General features: G+C 39.8%; 1 protein-coding gene across 2 annotated transcripts in view; it reads left to right on the forward strand.

Moving 5' to 3' along the window:
- Positions 1 to 19,771, forward strand: part of PDE11A (phosphodiesterase 11A) — a 372,295-nt gene that overhangs the window by 320,023 nt on the left and 32,501 nt on the right. For both annotated transcript variants that reach the window (XR_011849439.1, XM_072121624.1), the window contains exon 16: positions 17,139 to 17,216. Coding sequence is in view for 1 of the 2 variants with exons in the window: in XM_072121624.1 (XP_071977725.1) it covers positions 17,139 to 17,216 (78 nt within the window). In the remaining variant the exon portion in view is untranslated. The remainder of the gene's footprint in view (positions 1 to 17,138; positions 17,217 to 19,771) is intronic.

The following is a 19,771-nucleotide window of genomic DNA, read 5'->3' on the forward strand; positions in this document are numbered from 1 at the left end:
TATTTTTTTTCTTTTACAAGTTTTCCTCTGTAACTGAGGCATCTGTAGGAGCGACTAGCGAGGGAGCAGTACAAAACTGTATCTGGTGAATCCATAGGGGGTGAGGGGAGCTTTATATAAAATACCATGAGGGGGCTGTTTGGGATGATAAACTAGGGAATATTTTAGGGAACAGGAGACTGCTTTAGTTGCTGAATTTTTTAATACCGCAATGTGAGTTCACTGCAAAGGGGCCCACTGAGGCTGTGTCACCCAGGGGCCTAATGAAACCTGGAGCCGACCCTGTCCAGATCCAAAACCAGTTGCACATTGAGCTGTAGTCTGCAGATTGTGTCTCTCCAGCTGTTATGAGACTACCACACCCAGCATGTGACTTCTATGCTGGGAGTTGTATTATCACATTAGCTAGAGCCACAGATTGCAGACCTTTACTCTGGAGGATAACCAGAACCTATATTAGTAACATTATGAATAGAGCGAAGCTTTGCTCGATGGTGCATACCAATGACTCTGCTGAAATTGTAGACACTAGTTAATGTGAGATCTCCATGCTTCCTCCAGCTCTCCATTTATCCGCCTCTGAGGCTCCTAATGTCTCCGTCATGCCATGAATCTGAATGAGAGAAATTAATTTTGTTTTGTGCTTATGACTTTGAATCCTATTAGCGGCATTTGTAATATGCATTTGTGTCACATTGACGCTCGCCCCAGCCGCACAGCGCAGGCCTCTAGGATTCTCTGCCAGCAATCTCTGGATCAGGCAGAGTAATGAAGAAAAAAGCTCAAAATTCTGTCTGAAAATTGCAGCGATTTGCTATGTGCTGAGACAGCCTGTTTGTCGTCTGAGCGGTTTTTACATTACACACATGGATTATGCCAATGTCAAATCATCATTCAGTTGTTCGGTTGGAGCGAGATTATTCATTTCTGTAGAATATTCTCAGATATAGGCACGTGCGCCTAAAAAAACTGGACAAAAATATCTTTGTTCTGGAGAAAAAAAACTGAAACTGCTTTTAAGAGCTGAGTGTGTGTTAGGTCAATACATTTAGATTTTCACTCTTAAAGGGAACCTGTCGCCAGGTTTGACCCTACATTATTACAAGCCTCTTAGGTAGGGTATAAAATATCCTTTTTAGAATCCCCCTTTTATGTGAAATCACTTCTGTTCACCTATAAAAATCAATTCCAAAGTCATATGCACATGAGCAAAGAAGAGTCACATTTTACTTGAGATAAGTCACTTGTAGAGGCTGGAGATGGATTATCAATCTGCCCTTTTTTCGGTTCTTTACTACTTAGAAACTTGCTTTTGGTATCATATTAAAGTTAAGAATCTCATCTTCCAAATCACATTATGCCTGGGGTTCATGTAGCTCTAAGACTATTATATAGACTTGTTTTTCTAGTTGTCTAATAAACTTGTATAGTGTAAATAAAGTTTTATGTTTTTAAATGTTGTCTATGAATAAGGATGGGGTATTGTTATATACCCAAAAGACCCATCAACTTGGAAAGCGCCTTGTCAGTGGTGGTCTTAATATGAATAATCATATGTGTCCAAGTTCTGCCATTGGTAACAGGGTTTTTCTTACACTCTTATATTCTTGTATAGATAGTGTTGTCTGGTTACAATTGTTGTATTATGTTAAAGAACATTTACCACCAGTATGAAGGACTGTATGCAAATGAGCCTGGGGGGCTCCAGACTCCATTATAATCTATGGAGCCTGGAGCCCCTCAGGCTCATTTGCATACAGTCCTTCATCCTGGTGGTAGATGCCCTTTAACTGTCTGCAGCCCAGAATTCAGTCAACAGCAAGACAGACCAAAGTGGTAGACAACTTTTGAAACAGCTAGGAGTAGAATAGGACAGCATACAGACCGTGCAGGACAGAATGCAAACTCAATACATAATTATAGTCAGCAGCACAGTTTTTACTGTACTTTATAGACTGCGGAAGATACTGAAGCCCGGATGGGCATAGATGTTACAGGGGTAGACAAGATTTGACCAAGAAAATTTCTCATCTTTCAAACTCTTCCAAAACCAGAATTAGTACATATTAAAGGAAATCCACCATAAAAATCCATCATTATTAACCAGAGACACTTACTTATAGATCCAGGCACCGTGACTTTGGTAATCTTCTTATATTTGTTATCCAAAGCCTTTCTCCTTAAAAATCAACTTTTAAAATTATGGTAATGAGTCTGATGGGCCCCGTGCTGTCGCTTCACAGGCTGTTAGAATTCCCGCCCCCCACCCCCTATGCTTAATGTAATCTCAATGCAGCAAAGGAATCTTCAGAAAACAGTGGGAGGGGGAAGTGCTCCGGCACACTGTAACAGCCTGTGAGTCTGCAGCATGAAGGGGCTTTGGTAACATCCCCAGAAGCCCTTCTGTCACATTAACATAATTTTTAAATTTGATTTTAGAAGGAAAGAGGCCATGGTTAACAATTATAAGAAGTCACGGTGCCTGTATCGATTAGTAAGTTTCCCTGGTTTATCATGATGGATTTCGATGCTAGATTTCCTTTAAATTTAAATCCAGTTTAGGGATTTTATCAACAGTTGAATTCAAGTGCCTCGAAAAGTACAGACTCAGGCCAGTAGATATCCCTTACTCACTGTTTATCAGTTTTGTATGAAACTTTCCTCTACTAATCCTCACTCACTGTCAGGGAGCCTTGTAGTTTTCCGTGATTTACTGTAATCTGAAATATATCTCAGTCATCAATCTGTAATATATACATTAGAACCATAAGTCATTTCTCTTTTTACCTGATCTCAAAGGTTGTTTTTTTTTTTCCAGACCATTTTTTCCTAAAATAACTTGTTTATTTGACTTTTTCTGCTTAAAATATCCGCTCCAATTCCAGTTTTCGCTGCCATTAATATCACATGTCATGATGACTTAATTCAAGTCATTTGGTATCAATCATGAAAGGTTTAAATAGATTTGATCCATCCCAGGAGTCTCTGTGCGGTAAACAGGCGCTGAAGAGGAGGATACTGAATGTACAACCTCTGTATGGAGAATTCCTGCAGATACAACCACAGGCCGGCAGAGAGAGCTCACAATTAGACTCCTGTGCATACTCTGAATTAGACCATAAGTATACAACATTTTGAATATAATGTCGCAAATATCCATATGGTAGTATGCTTTATATTATAGTATAATAGTCAAATGTAAATCTATTAATAGGTTCTGTTGCATATAGTATATATATATATATAATTTTACCTGCACCTAGGATAGCTTGGTGAACTCCAGAGAACTCCGACGGACTTCAGCGCAGCAGCAACACCTGGTGGACATTGGGCGCACTACCTTAGTGAATCGCCGGAAGACCCGAATCAGCGTCAGAGAACCCGCCGCTGGATCGCGAATGGACCGGGTAAGTAAATCTGCCCCAGTGAGTGCACGTCTGCAGTTTTCTTCTGCTCCCGCCCTAGTCGAGGGAGCAGGAATGGAAACCCCAGGGAGAGGGCAGGAGCGCTTTATTACCGCTTCTGCGTTCTCCCTTCCTCACTGCATCACACTGAAGCAACGCAACCGCAGGGTCTAAAGGGGTTACTCAGAGCTGCTGAGTTCAACATCAGTAGTCACAGGGGGTCATTTCCCCCAGTAACTGGGGTTGTTCTAGATGCCCCAGTTACAGGGAGAAAACTTATAAGAGAAAAAAAATGAAGTGGACATATAAAGTAAAACACACACAAACACATAAAGTATTCATAAATGTTCATAAAAATACATTCACATTTTCCAATACAATAAAAAAAAATCCCCCACTACACTGCAAAAACCATTGCCACATAGTCGCCCCGTATGCCTGAGACTATACATATTACATATCAAAATGAAAACAAAATAGGGAATTCATTATTAATGTTCATTTTGAGTTAAATTTAAAAATGTTAAAACTATATACAATAAATTACAAAAAAAAAAACTTTTTCCCTCTTTTAACCCTAAATAAAACTAAAAATGAAAATAAATCTTTAAACTTTTATTATGTTTTAACCAGCCTTATGTGTCCCAAAAAAAAACGCTACAAAAAAATCTTAAGGTAGCTCGCAGAAAAAAAAAAAGTTATGGCCCGTAAACCGCCCCATACAAAAATTCCTCTAAATATGTCCCAGTCATTAAAGCCTTTTCAGGCCGCTCCATTAAAGGGGTTTTCCCACAAAGGGAAGCTGCTGATCAGTGGGGGTCTAAGTGCAGAGACCCACGCAGATCATGAGAACAAGGGGTCCGATCGACCCCTTGCCACTCCTCATACTAATGGAGCAGACGGCCGCACATGACCATTCTGCTCCATTCATCTCTATGGAGCTGACAATAAATCAAGAGGCTTAAGCCCATTTTTGTGAGGGGAATGGGGGCCCCATGCACAAAAGGGGGGTCTTCAATGGGGCTTAGTCTCTCCTAGTTACGGCCCTGCACCCCATTTTCTCTGCTGAAATCCTTCTTACTAGAAGTTTACTAAGGTATCAGATCACATTGGAGCTCAAAGGGGAAAGTAGGGACAAGGCAGCTCGGTCTACACCCCCTAGCACAGGGAGGACCAAAAAAAGAAAGCAAAGATCAAATACTGATTACAAATTGTATTCATGTATTTTTTGGACTATAAGGTACACTGGATTATAAGGCGCACCATCAGTAAATGCCTGCTAAAACGTCTAAGTTCATATATAAGGCGCACCGGATTATAAGGCGCACCTGATTATAAGGATGAATGACCAGCAGGTGGCAGACCTGTGCACAGTTCAAGACAGCTGTTGTCTGTAAGTACAGTTCATATATAGGGCGCACCGGACTATAAGGCGCACCTTTGATTTCTGAGAAAATCTAAGCATTTTTTATGCGCCTTATAAACCGAAAAATACGGTAATACTCATGTACACGCACTGTACTACTGGGTAATGCATAGGTTGTTGAATGGTGAGGTTAAACTTTATGACACCACATTGATTTATATTAAATCTCTGCAGCAGGATAACTTTGACTACTTTCTGACCCACTTTTAAAATATAAAGTGGCACAAAACAAGCCCAAAAGTTACACTCCCCCCTCCCCATTATGGCATATCCAGACATCCTTGCTCCTCAGAGTAGGAGAGCGGCAGTGAATATTTTCCAATCCATTATGGTAGAGTTTTTCTCTGTGCCTCAGTGAGACAGGAGCACACATTGTGATCGGGCACAATGCCCACTAGACAGATGGGCACGAGCACCGGCAGCCAGCAGCCCATTTATGTGTGAATGTTAAGGGCAAGATTCCCAGCTACATGAATCCTAATGGCTCCCCATTGTGTTTACAAGCCTATGGTTCAGGAAAAATGCCATCACTACAATCCTTTCCAAGTCTTGTTAACTGTTTAAGGAGGAATATAAATTTCATAGCTTCAGGGAAGAGGTTGGCAGGGATGATATTATTATAACGCACCATGATATTGGTATAGTGACATGTTTCCTTGGGCCATGATGATCTAACAAAGTCACAAGTTGTGTTTGTGACGAGAGGGCTGCCAAATGCTTTGTCAAAACTCAATGGATAGTATTGAAAGAGTAAAGAGTTATAAAAAGAATCATTTTTAATAATAATTTTTAAAAAATTGGCGTGTCATGTGACTGCATTTACCACAATGTATATGTAACAGTCAGTATGATTGGTCATAGCTGATAGATCATGCATCAGGGCCGGCACCAGCACTGGGCATAACTGGGCAAGTGCCTTGGACCAGGGCTGCTGGGGGGGGCCACATAAGGCTGAACATAATGAATCCATAGGGTGAGGGCCCTGTGTCTAACCAATCCATAGAGGGGTAGGAGGGCTTTATATAAGATAAGCATGAAGGGCTGTTAGTGATGATAAACTAGGGAATATTTTAGGAATCAGAAGACTGTTAGTTTCTGAATTTTTAATGTCAACATGTGAGTTCACTGCAAAGGGACCCACTGAGGCTCTTTCGCCCAGGGGCCTACTGAAACCTGGACCCAACCATGTCATACATGATATAAAAGTGTTATAGTTTTAGATACAAAAATCATTCAGTGATAAACCTACCTCTTAGACTCATATACGCATATACCCCTAATACTCCAGGTGCCGGGGCCCCCGGATTTTGCAGGCCTCATTGCAGTTGCTGTGGCCCTGTAGTTATGCCCTCACCACCACAGATCACTATATAGCTGCAATCCAGAGAAAAGGGGTCCTGTTCTCACCAAGGCAAAGATATAGTTACTGATTCTTGAGTTCTTGAGTAAACAAGTTACAGGTCTCTACTGTCAAATGTGCAGAGCCAGGGTGTCTACTCCAGGACAACCCGTCTGGCAGTAAAGAGCCTAATTAGCATAGAGTCAATGTTGCCTGAGCAACCAATATGCAAAGTAGGCTCTGTATTGTCAAATGGGTGGTCCTGTGCTAAAGTAGACAGTCTTGCTCCACCCATCTGGTAGTAGAGATGTGAAAATAATGACACTGCTTACTCAGGAATGATGGAGCAAGAGATAAAATATGAACTATGGCTGAATCCTTGGAGTGGAACATATTAAAGGATGCAAATAAATGGAGGTGGCTATTTAAAGGGCATCTACCAGAAAGATGAAGGACTGTATGCAAATGAGCCTGAGGGGCTCCATAGGTGTTTGCATACAGTCCTTCATCCTGGTGGTGTATGTCCTTTAAGACAAAAGTTGTTTATTCAAAATCAGGACATGAATATCATCTGACTTTTACTGTATCTCTTTTATTATTCACACCTAATTATTACCTTAAAAACATAAAACCTGAATAAATCAATGAAACAAGGGGAGCACCAGGTCCGAATTCAAAGATGGCTATCAACTCAACTATGTCTCTTTCCTACCATAAACCAACATAAACATTGATCACATTATGTAATGCACTTAAGAAGTTGGTACAGAAAAAAATGACCAATATTTTGGTGAATTTTCCTAATTTCACTCACAAATAAAAGAAAACGAACCCTAAACATTACAGTATTATAAGCTCCTTTATAATACAAAGTTTGCTAATTTTTCTTCATGTTCTCCTAAAATAATGAAGTCCTAAATTGGATAAAATAATTCTCCCAGGTAACACATCTCCAATAACCGAAATGTCTTGGAAAAGCAGAGACATTCGAGCAATTCCCGTTACACACCTAAATATACTCTCCCTTAGAGAAATCTGTTAATAATACATAGGTGTAAGAGGGAAGAGCGCTGAGTGACTCTACTCAAACACATAAAGCCACAAATCATCATAACATTACGTCGTCATCACCGGAATTTTTTAATTTCGAGGTAGGACAAAAAAAGCTCTACAGAAAATAGATGTCTTGTATGGTGGGGCTTCATGCAGGCTTCTCCCACAATTGCTTGTTTACATGGCTAGACATAGGGCACAGGAGACATACTTTGCGCCACCATATTAGTCATTTTTGTATGAAGTGAGACTGTTCTGGGGCTGCTTGCAATTTGGTACAAATGAGCCATGCTCATTTTAGATGTCAGGGGCTGCCAGATGGGCTTGACAAATGTGATACTTGCACAGGTTCACTGGCTATAGTGTAAACCAATTCAGAGAGGAGAATAGATGTTCAAGAACCCTTAAAGTATCCTGCGCCTTAGAAGCAGACACGTTCTCAAGACCGTAGCTTTATTATTCAATGTATAGAAGGTCTGTGCATGGAATCATATATACATGTTATATTATACTGTTCTTCTTTGTTACAGATGAACAAGCAGAAATGAATTCCCTTTGAGGTTGAAGGGAAAGTAGGCTTGCTTTCAGTACTGGGTCGACCTTGAGTGTTTTTACGTATTGTGCTGTTATACTTTATTTAGTTCATAGTTTTAATATACAGGCCGATTCAAATATGTTGGTCATTAAGTAGATGAGATCCTGAAATTGTAGATTATAGCATTGTAATAAACAGTGAAACAAAAGGAAAAACAGTAAGACAAGGGAATGGGGGGTCCACAGGGGGAAAGAAGTATGTGAAGTATGTAATATTGGTATTGCTCTATTCATTGTTGCAATTAAAGTTGGTGAAGCTCTATAATGTTAGAGCTCTCTCAAGAGTGTGGGATCCCTGCAAGGCAATCCAAGGTGCCTATATTCCTTATGGGACCAAGGATTATCAATAAAGCTTCATTACAGACACCTTACAGCTGATCATTGCAGCCTGGGACTATAGTAACATCCAGAGATCTTCACCAGAGCTCACAGTGGTCAGAGAGGTCCATTTGTAAGACGGAGGAACTTAATCCTCAGCTTTAAAATAAAAAGAATCAAATGTTACTATGATTAAAACAACTAGATTTATTTAGTCTGGAAAAGAGACGACTACGAGGGGACATGATTAATTTATATAAATTTATGAATGGTCCATACAAAAAATATGGTGGTAAATTGTTTTAGATTAAATCAAATCGAAAGGGGCACTGTCTCCGTCTGGAGAAAACAAGGTTTTATCACCAGAGGCGACAGGGCTTTTTTACTATGAGAACTGTCAATCTGTGGAATAGCCTGGCTCAGGCGCTGGTGACAGTAGGGTCAGCAGAGAGCATCAAGATGGGTCTAGATGCCTTTTTACACCTAAATAACATTAATGGTTATGTAATATAGAATTCGGATCTGCCGTGATTCACTAAGATCGTGCATCCAATTTCCTACATGTGTCGCTTCCCTGCTCAGGTCCGGCGAAGTTCACCATCTTCTTCCTGGTGCATGTAAGTGCTGATCTTGCGACACAATTTGATTTTTAAATTTGTGGTTTGTCCGAATCAGTCAGGTTGTCCGACGGCCACACCCCCAATTTGTGTTGCATGAAAGCCGGCGCCGATCCGATCGCGTGCGCCAAAAACCCGGGGCAATTCAGTGCAAAACGAAAAAATTCGGGAAACCCGATGGAAATGTGTCAGACGAACCCTTAGTAAACGTGCCCCTTGTCTTTGACCTGGGGATGTACTACAGGTCCGAGTAGGAGTGACAGAAGCTGCACCATCCGACTGCCAGGCAGTCTCCAGGCACTAAATTTCAACTCTCCAGTCTGTTCCTTCAATTCTTGATGTAGAATCTTCTGGCTGGCTCCTGTGGCTATTTTACTGACTATTTCTGGTTTACTAGACTTTTGCTTATCCCCTGACAATAGTATTGCTTGCTGTTTTTCTATCTTCCCGGAACCTTGGTTTTGCAGTTCTGTGCGTTTACCCAGGGTATGGGTAGCGCCGCCCAGTTGTCATCTGTGGTTTAGTTCAGTTCTGGTAAGTAGGCAGGGATAATTGGAAGCGCAGTACTCACACTCTTTCCTCCCTGTCATGACAATTACATGTTACAATGCGAAAAATATATAATTAATATTAAAAAGTCATTGTAAAATATTACCATTTTATTACAGTATTTCATTTTCATGCATGAGTCATTTAGGGAATGAAAAAGTCATTATCAAATACCAAGATCTATTATTACTTTAGCAATTCTTAGCTTAAAATTGATTTCTAGAGCTTCACTATGACGCTAATGGGTATCCGAAATATGATCCTAATATGGACTTTGCTTTAAAATAACATCTTCTGCTAACTTGTGCCTTGAAAAGCTCAAGGAGCATCACCTTACTGTACCTGTACACACAGAAATTGAATAGTGCTGTTACTTTTTTTTTAAATATATATTTATTTTAGGTGGTATTCCTATCACACCCCAAACATGTGCAGCTCCTTCTCATAACCCTTGTGAGTTATAGAAACAGTGTTTCAAGGTTTTTTGGTTTTTCTCCTATTTGCCTATGTAAGAGTTACAAAAACAGTGCAGAATAGCTGCGATCTTCCCATATCATACCATCAAAGGCTGAGATGGGAAGAAAATTTTAAAGCGTAACTTACTTGTCAAAAACTTTTAAATCACTAGTAGTGTGAGGAGTAACACTAGCCAAGCCATATTCTGCTAATCATTTTGAAGCAAAACTTCAAAAACTCTGAGAAGTGTTAAAGTCCGCATTACTTATTGGGCTTCTGCTGTGCTGTCCATTACTTTTATCGGCCAAAAAAATGTTATAGTCTAGGACAGTGATGGTGAACCGTTTAGAAAACGTGTGCCCAAACTACAACCAAAAACCACTTACCGTATTTACCATCAAGCGCCAACATGTCAATTTCAGTAATATTTTGCTCCCTGATCTTCCACAACATTCAATCGAATTGGCCCCCTAAGGACACCAATACAGTTGAAAGCAGAAGGGCAAGGGGACCTCCAGAGATAATCCAGCCCTGTTCACACATTCTCACTCTTCCTGCAGTTCTTATCTGTCAAAGATGTGTCACCTTAAAAGTGCGTTGAGAGCAGAATCTCAAGCTGTCTGGGACTGCAGAAAGATTTGAGTCCCATATGGTGAACTCTGTTTGGGGGTGCCCACAGAAAGGGCTCCGAGTACCACCTCTGGCACCTGTGCCATTGGTCCACCATCACCGGTCTAGGATTTTAAGTGGAAAACCAACAGCCTCCAGTATAGATGTGAATGTAATCTTTGTTGTATTCTGCATTGTTTAGCTCAGCTCCAATTGTCACGGGGACCAAAATATATTTTTTCTTAAAATATATAAATTAATAAATATATCAGTTCCGACTTATATACAAATTCAACTTAAGAAAACCAACTACAGAGACTTAAATGTAACCCAGAGACTACCTATATTCCCAATTCGTATTCATTTCTCCCTAGCAGTAATTAATATGGTGCCTCGTTACAGACTGAGAACAATCATATGTGTATATTTATAGGGTATTGTTCCAAGTCAGTTAATCTTAAAGCTCAGGCCATACATTTATTGATATTCCTGCTTATTCTTCCATTATGCTCACCTGATTAATTCTGTGTACAAACTGTAATTAATGTTCTGTCCACAATATATGAAAACCACCTATGTATTCCACATTTGGAACTTGTCCCAGAAATATTTATTTAGTCAGATGTTCGTGTTTCCACTCACGTTGGAGCTTCACGCTCCATGCCAGTGACATGTTATACAACATAGGCGGAGGATGCAGACTATACGATTAAAAAAATTATTTTGCATAATATAAATCGTAAAAAAAAAAGTTAACACCATATTATCCATTCTATACTATATGGTAAAAGTGAGGGTCCATATCCTTTTTTCTACTGAAAATGTCAATCCTTGTGTAGGGAGCTGGTGTTGGCCAGCATAGAAAGAAGGAACAGGACAGGCCAAGCCCCTGGTGCACCAAAAAAACAAATTTAGATTAAAATAAATGCATATTTTTATGCAACTTTTTGGGGAGCATTTGAGGATTTGACCCCGATTTATCTTTGGAATGCAGATGTTGAATAAAAAGCAATCTTTGTGCAACAGATGCAAAAAGTCTCAATTTTTGTGTGTGAAAAAAAACTCCCCCCCCCCCTGCTAGTGTAGGAGAAAGATTAGAATGGGTTTAACATCCTTTAAAGGACTTTAAAAAAAGTTAAAAAAAAAAGGCAGCTGCAAATTTCCTGACTTAAAGGAAATTTACCATCAAAATCCATCATAATAAACCAGGGACAGGCTACATTCACACATATACGTCCTCCATACACGGAAATGGGCGCACAGCACCCTACGGGAGTGGTACGGTGCATCACACGTGCTGTGCCCTACCGTTCCATAGCCCGTAGCAAGATAGGACATGTCCTATCTTTCGCCGGAATACGGCGCTGTGCACTGTGTATTTCTATGGAGAGGGGCGGGGTGAGCAGCGCCTCCTCTCCTGGGTGCCAACATGTGCTCGCCGTGCTACAGTACGGCGGGAACGCGTCAATGTGAATGTAGCCTTACTAATAGATCTAGGCAAGTGGCTGTGGTATTATTCTTATATTTAAGCTTATAGGGAATGGGGTAACAATATGGGTGTATAACACATTAAAAAGATACTGCCAATACAGAGAACACAGATAGATGTGTATAGATACAAAATGACAAATTTTATTTGAAACAAAATCTAAAACCAATTAAAAACCCAATCCGGGTACAGATACAAAAAACTCCCCCAAAAAAGACCGGATAGATGACAAAACAATGTCAAAATTAGTGACTAATAGACATCTAGTAAAATAGATCACCGAGTAGATACAAGTGAATATACATATAAGGAATGTAGAAAATGCAATATATAAATACAATAGCAGATACAAGGTGATATTACCGTGTGGAGGGGTCTTGATTGGGGAGAGCTGATGCCCCACGCGTATCGCCCGACTCGTGGGTTTCGTCGGTGATCTATTTTACTAGATGTCTATTAGTCACTAATTTTGACATTGTTTTGTCATCTATCCGGTCTTTTTTGGGGGAGTTTTTTGTATCTGTACCCGGATTGGGTTTTTAATTGGTTTTAGATTTTGTTTCAAATAAAATTTGTCATTTTGATATCTATACACATCTATCTGTGTTCTTTGTATTGACAATATTCTTATATTTGTTATCCATGGCCTCCTCCCTACTAAAATCTTCTTTTATTGTTATGCTAATGAGTCAGAAGGACTCTGGAGTGTTACCAGAGCTCCTTGTTGTAGCTTCACAGGCTATTACAATGAGCAAAGTAGGTAAATGATAAATTTAAAAGTTTTGGTTTTTATGCATCCATTTTTGGACCTTTTTTTTACCAATTATCTTAATAGATAAACAGGTTGTAAGCAGTCAAACGCATGGTAAACGATCAAAAATGGTCAAAGACGGATGTGTTTTCAAAAACGTGTGCGTTTAAAACGGACCAAAAACGGCATGTGTGACATCACCCCTATTTATAAATTTGGTGCTTTCATCAGATATCTGGGACTTTAGATTCTCTATTTCTTGTTAATATATGTGTACATTACAGTATATAGTATTGTGTCAACAGTATTATTAGAATAAATAAAAAAGATACTGATTACTCACAACTCTGTAGACCATGGAGGAACATCGAAACATTTATAGAACCAAATCCTACCAGTTTTATCAAACGCGGCTCGGCTGAAGCAGTTCCTTTTTAATTACACCGCTAGTGATTGTAAATCATTAGTTTTAACCCACCACTTGCAATTAACATCTCCATACGTCATTCTGTGCCCTTTTCTGGCTATTATTAGACTTGCAAATGATCACCAATGGAATACCCCGAGCCAGGTGATATAAAAGTGCAAATGACAAATTGCCTTTGCTTTGTAAAAGTTCAGATAATTGATTTTTTAAAATAGGAACCACAAAACTTCAAATGAGTCTATCGAAGCTCCTTGTATAGTGATTAATGAAATAGAAAACACTAGGGGTGAGATTAACAATGGTAGGAATGTAAACTTTACGCTGTGTACATTAAACGGGGGAGGTCTTTACAACAGATTAAATAACCGTTTTTCTCCCAGTATTCGAATAAATCAATTTTGTACAGTTTACAAAACAAATGTCTGCCCTGGTATTTTCGTCTGTGAATTGCACCTGTTATGTTAGGAAATTAATGTTTCACATTTTTATATAGATTTTAGATTTTTAGATTTGAGTGGATCCTTAAAGATGAACTGTTCATAAAGTATCCTTTTTTAATTACATTCATTTTTGTCCCATTCAAGTCTATTTTAAGGACAGGCGATCAGTTTTTTAAAGGTGAATTGCCCCCATAAATCATTAAAATCTGAATTCCTGCAGGCACCACAAGGGGGAGTCGAAGAGCATAATGTTCATATGTTGCACAACATAAAAAATAATTTAATAGGCTTCTATGTAGAGGAATAATCAGTTCTGAATGCTATATTTTAAGATTCCATTCACTTTACAGGAATTGGCCACATTACCTCATTTTTGTAATGTGTGTGTAATGTGTGTGTAATGTGTGTGGGAGGGAAGGGGCCATGATATCATGTAATTCACCAATATACATCTATTAAAAGTTTTGATTTCTTGATATGTAGATTAAAGCCTCCTGTCTTTTACCTCACCAAGACAAACATTCCCGACCATAAAATAGCCACAGATGGAGGGTCATGTGATCGCTATCTGTCCATGAACAATCGTCCTGCCAGGACCTTATGATAGTTCTGATGAATATAATATCAAGGTTCTTACAGGGTGATTGTTCACAAGATAAAGAGGTCACCTCCTTTTAGAAATATTTGTATTTTTTTCCAATAATAACTTAACTCCACCCTTTTAATTCTTGTAATTAAAAGTTTAATTTTATGATATAATCAATGCAATTACATGCAAAAAAATAAATATAGGAAGATTTTTCCTTAGTAAAATCTTTTCATACACAATGACAAACTAAGTTAACATTGTAGTAAATAGCATTGAGTTATGCTTAAAACTGACCTTTGCCCTCAAATCAGCCATAAATTTGGTTGTATTGAATCCTGCAAAGACCATTCCCTAGAGCAGTGATGGCGAACCTTTTAGCGGCGGAGTGCCCAAACTGCAACCCAAACCCCCCCTTATTTATTGCGAGGTGCCAACCAAATATTAAAGCAGTAACTTATTGCACCCTGTTGCTCAACAACGTTCGATCATATTGGCCTCCTGAGGACAAGATGGAAAATTTGCATAATTTTAGCTTTTTTTTCAGTGTACTTGTGGGGCCAGCAGAAGGTCCTCCAAAGATAATTTGGCCCTGTCTACTCATTCTCCCTCTTCCTACATTCCTAAGTAGCGAAGTAAGTAACACTTTAATATATGACTGAAAGCAGCATATGACTACAGGAAGATTCTTGGAGTCCTGTCTGGTGTGCTGGGGGTGATGGCCCGGGTGCCCACAGAAAGTGCTCTGAGTGCCGCCTCTGGCACCAGTGCCATAAGTTCGCCACCACTGCCCTAGAGAGTGTGGCCCACGTTGACAAGATTTCATCACAACAAGGTTGGTGTTGATTCATTTCACCATATCTTAAATTTATTGTACTATACTGGGATAAGACTGGAATAAGAACTGGTCACTAGTAATAAATAGGACTATTCAGGTCTATCCATTCAGGGGGTCTTTTTGCACCTACCATGTACTACTATATTACATTATTGAAGTATATGATGAACTACCCACTGGTCACACCCGAGATTGGTGTTAACCTTTTAAATGCCCCTGACAAAATAATGACATCACCGGGGAGCGATAATCCTAGGGAAAATAGCCATGACCTGTCATAGGTGTAACATGTGTGGATGAGCCCGAAGCCAAGCCCGAACTCATACTTCTGGGTGAAGCCTGGACTGGAGTTCGTAAAACCCGAACTTGCAATGTTCACACAGACCTAAACATTGCAATTTGAGTCCGCCCAACCCAAGTGGCCACTTATCAAGCTCCAAGATTCAGCTGGAGCTTTATGGTGGGGTTGGTGGTATAAGATGTTAACTTGGTGACCCCTACAATAATAGATCCCAGTAATACCACAAACTTAACCAACAAGGCAGTTATATGGAGTAATCAACATGGAGTTGTGTTGACTGTTTGTCATCATTGGCCTTGTCGTACAATTCACCAGACCATTGGTTCATGTTTTGATAGAAAAGTTGGGGAAACTGGTTGTACACGATTGTGCTACAAAACACTATTAGGGGTGTTTTTATGGATGTTTTTGAAAGGTGTATTGAAAGGTATTCTTCAGGTGAGATGACCTACATACAGGTGATAGGATTTTTGTGATTGTGCAGTTGTGCTGTCCTCCCAGTTGGTGTTGCAGCAATTGGTTATTTCAGAAGTTTTCAGAAGATACCTGTTTCTTAACCTCAACTAATCAACATAATCTCAACTGACCATTTTTCTCTTGTCAAATCTCATTAATTCTTTTTCAATTGCCACCAGTATATATACGCCGTAACTAGTGATGCACCATTCTGATAAGACGTATATACTGTACACCTTTAATACTTATATCATGTCGTTAAGGATGTATAAATAGGACTCACAGGCTGAGTCCTCTTCATTCATGGTGGGTGTTGGCTGCATTATTATGCTGGAACCTATATCAAGGGGTGTAAACTATTTACCTGCCGGCGCTTGGTCGCTGCCATTTTGGATGTGATCATCGCTCCCCGTGACATAGTTGGGGAGCTACAATCTATTTCCATGGCATCCTGGAATCTGTATTAGACTCAAGGACCTGTCATTCGCAGGATCTATAGCAGTGTGCCAGAGAGTGTGATCCAACGAAAATTCTCCATATACTGCAATACTGTAGAAAGTAGTAAAAAATAAATGAATAAAAATCACCCACCTTTCCCTAAAACTGATCTAAAAATAAATAACCAAATAAAATAATTAACATGCTGGGTATCACTATGTTCGAAAAGTCTTGATTTCTCAACATATAAAAATGTCAGGGACCCCAGTAACGGAAATTAGGGACCAATTGTCCAAAACGACACTTTTTCACAATTTTTCCACACTTAAATAAAACGTGATCAAAGATTGTGCAGTCCCAAAAATGGTAGTAACGTCAACATGTCCCCCAGAAAATTACCCTTTACACAGCTTTGTATGCCGAAGTATGAAAAAGCTATTGGTGTCAGAATAGGGAAAATGAAGAAAATCTTATGTGTACAAAAGGTTTTTAGTTTTCAAAATCTATTAAAACCTATATAAATTTGGCATTCATGCAATCATACCAACCCAAAGACTAAAAGAGAGGTGTCATTTGTTTTTTCTACAATTTCCTCACATTCTGATTTTTTTCCAGCTTCCCAATAACCTGCATATCTAGGAAGTACCTATCTAGGAAGCCCTCCTACAGCTCTGTAAAAGGAAAAAAAAAAAGTTATGCATTTTTAAATACGGGGAGTGAAAAATGGCCAAGTGTAATTATTATAATATTTAACAATTACTATTTTATGTGTTTTTTTTTTAATCCCAGTGTCAGATATATATTTCATCCAGCATTGCATGTGTTAACCACTTTACAATTTTCTAAAGAAGAATGACAATTTCTTTCCTTGTCCACAGGGAGGACGGTATGTTACATTAAAGCCAAAATCTGATCCATCTTGATAAATTGTCATGATAACATTGTCAGGTGCAAGTGGCAAACAAATCTTGTAACATCACATCCTATAACAATTTCTATTTTTACATCTCTGATCCCATTAACCTGCCCGGGTTCTGTATTTTTCAGGAGACGAAATGAGTTTTTTGAACTGGTCAGCAAAGGAGAATACAACTGGAATGTTAAAACCCACCGAGACATATTCAGGTGAGGAAAATGGGACGCTTGGTTATATGTTCTATAAACTTCTCTGGTTATCATTATTATTTTGTATCTTTACATTATAGTAGAACTTACTTATAGATCCAGGCACCGTGACTGTGGTAATCTTCTTATATTTGGTATCTGTGACATCCTTCTTTGTAAAATCAACTTCTAAAATTATGCTAATGAGCCAGAAGGGCTCTGGGGGGGAGGTTACAAGAGCCCATTAGCATAATTTTAACGTTTTTTTTAGAAGGAAGAAGGCCATGGTTAACAAATATAATACTATAATATTATACTATAATACTATGCCTGGATGTATAAGTTAGTGCTTCGGGGTTATGATGCTGGATTTTGATGGTAGATTTCCTTCAATAACTTAAAAAAGACAAAACATTGACATTTTCTTTGTAAATTGTCAATCATCTGTAAAATTCTTTAAAAAAAACATTCTGGTCTATAAAGGGAATTAAATATTCTTAAAGATGTTATCATATTCTGTGACATGATAAGAATTAGAATGATAAAAATTATATCCGTTTAAAGGGGTTCTCCAACGATAGCAAGTTAGGCCCTATCCACACTCGGCCATCGTCGCCAGCGCCATAGAGATGCATAGAACAGCTGGTGCATGCGCGGCCGGCTGCTCTCTGCATCTCTAGTGCAATGGGGCTACTACGGCCCCCATTCTCGAGATCCGTGTAGTCTCATCACTGAGACCCCTATTGATCAGCAAGTTAGGCCTTATCTCGTGGATACGGCCTATTTTGCTATGGATGAAGAACACCTTTAAGTTGAAACAAGTGCCAGACACTAATGGTAACTTATATCTTCCTATGATTGGGCATGTTGCAATCTAACAGTCTGATCCTTACATCCTCTGTTGTCAAAAGGAAAGTCAAGTGGTCTCCATGTAGTTTAGAATCTGGACCAATCCCAGTGAAATTGGGAGGTTCAGATAACTTTAAGGGTATTGTTATATTATATTTCCTATACATGGAGAAGTTGGTAAAAAATATGGTTGGGGTTTCTGACCTTTGGGACCCCCCAGTTATCCTGAGATCAGGATTCTAGAAGTCTAAAAAAGAATAGATACATTTTTGATCACTGAACACTGATCACTGAACACTCCCAACAATCGCAAGAACCGGGATTTGCATGTGGCCCTCAGTGCCTGTTGTAAATAGAGGGGGTCATTTACTAAGGGCCCGATTCGCGTTTTCCCTACGTGTTACCCGAATATTTCCGATTTGCGCCGATTGTACCTGAATTGCCCCGGGATTTTGGCGCACGCAATCGGATTGTGGCGCATCGGCGCTGGCATGCACGCGATGGAAATCGGGGGCTTGGCCGAACGAAAACCTGACGTATTCGGAAAAACCGCCGCATTTAATAACCGAAAATGTGTCGCTTGGGAAGCGCTTACCTTCACCTGGTCCAGCTCGGTGTATTCCGGCGCGTTCAGATGATTTTCAGCGCAGCAGCGCCACCTGGTGGACGGCGGAGGAACTACCTTCATAAATCCCGTCCGGACCCGAATCCTGTTCAGAGAACGCGCCGCTGGATCGCGAATGGGCCGGGTAAGTAAATCTGCCCCAGAGTGTTTATAACTATCCTGGAGATACCATAGAAGTAAATATACTTCTATGTACAACATTGCACTTGAGAGGCGCATGCAGATCCCCGTTCTCGGGATTACTCAGACCAATCAGTAATTTATCTGCTATCCCAGTACTGTTAAACCCCTTCAATTTGGGATGGACCTAAAGATTTCGAGAGATTTGCTGATCATCAGTACATGGGCTTAACCTTCTGTCCTCGAGATAAGCTTTAGTAGTGGAAAAACAATTTAAATTGAATGTGTATGATCAGCAATGGATGGGATTGATAGGAGTGACCACAATATGTGCACAGTGCTATGGAATAGGTTGATCTTATATAAATAGTATTAGTACTAGAAAGTAATTACGAGTATATTACATCCATAGTAAGGGGTGGCCAATAGAGATGAGCGAACACTAAAATGCTCGGGTACTCGTTATTCGAGACGAACTTTTCCCGATGCTCGAGTGCTCGTCTCGAATAACGAACCCCATTGAAGTCAATGGGAGACTCGAGCATTTTTCAAGGGGACCAAGGCTCTGCACAGGGAAGCTTGGCCAAACACCTGGGAACCTCAGAAAAGGATGGAAACACCACGGAAATGGACAGGAAACAGCAGGGGCAGCATGCATGGATGCCTCTGAGGCTGCTTAAACGCACCATTATGCCAAAATTATGGGCAACAGCATGGCCATGACAGAGTGACAGAATGAAGCTAGATAGTATCTAAAACATGCAATAATTGACCCTGACACTATAGGGGACGGCATGCAGAGGCAGCGGCAGCAGGCTAGAGAGTGTCATGGCGACATACCCTAAATGGACTCAGGCTTCAAACCAATGGGTGGCAGAGAGGAACCAAAGGAGGTGAGCAAGAAGTGCTCAAATAATATCGGTACATGATAAAAGTTTGCCAGTATATTTTGTGGATTACACAGCAGGGTGGCGACAAAGTT

Source organism: Engystomops pustulosus, chromosome 8 (genome assembly GCF_040894005.1).
Source record: "Engystomops pustulosus chromosome 8, aEngPut4.maternal, whole genome shotgun sequence".
In the NCBI taxonomy this organism is placed as follows: domain Eukaryota; kingdom Metazoa; phylum Chordata; class Amphibia; order Anura; family Leptodactylidae; genus Engystomops; species Engystomops pustulosus.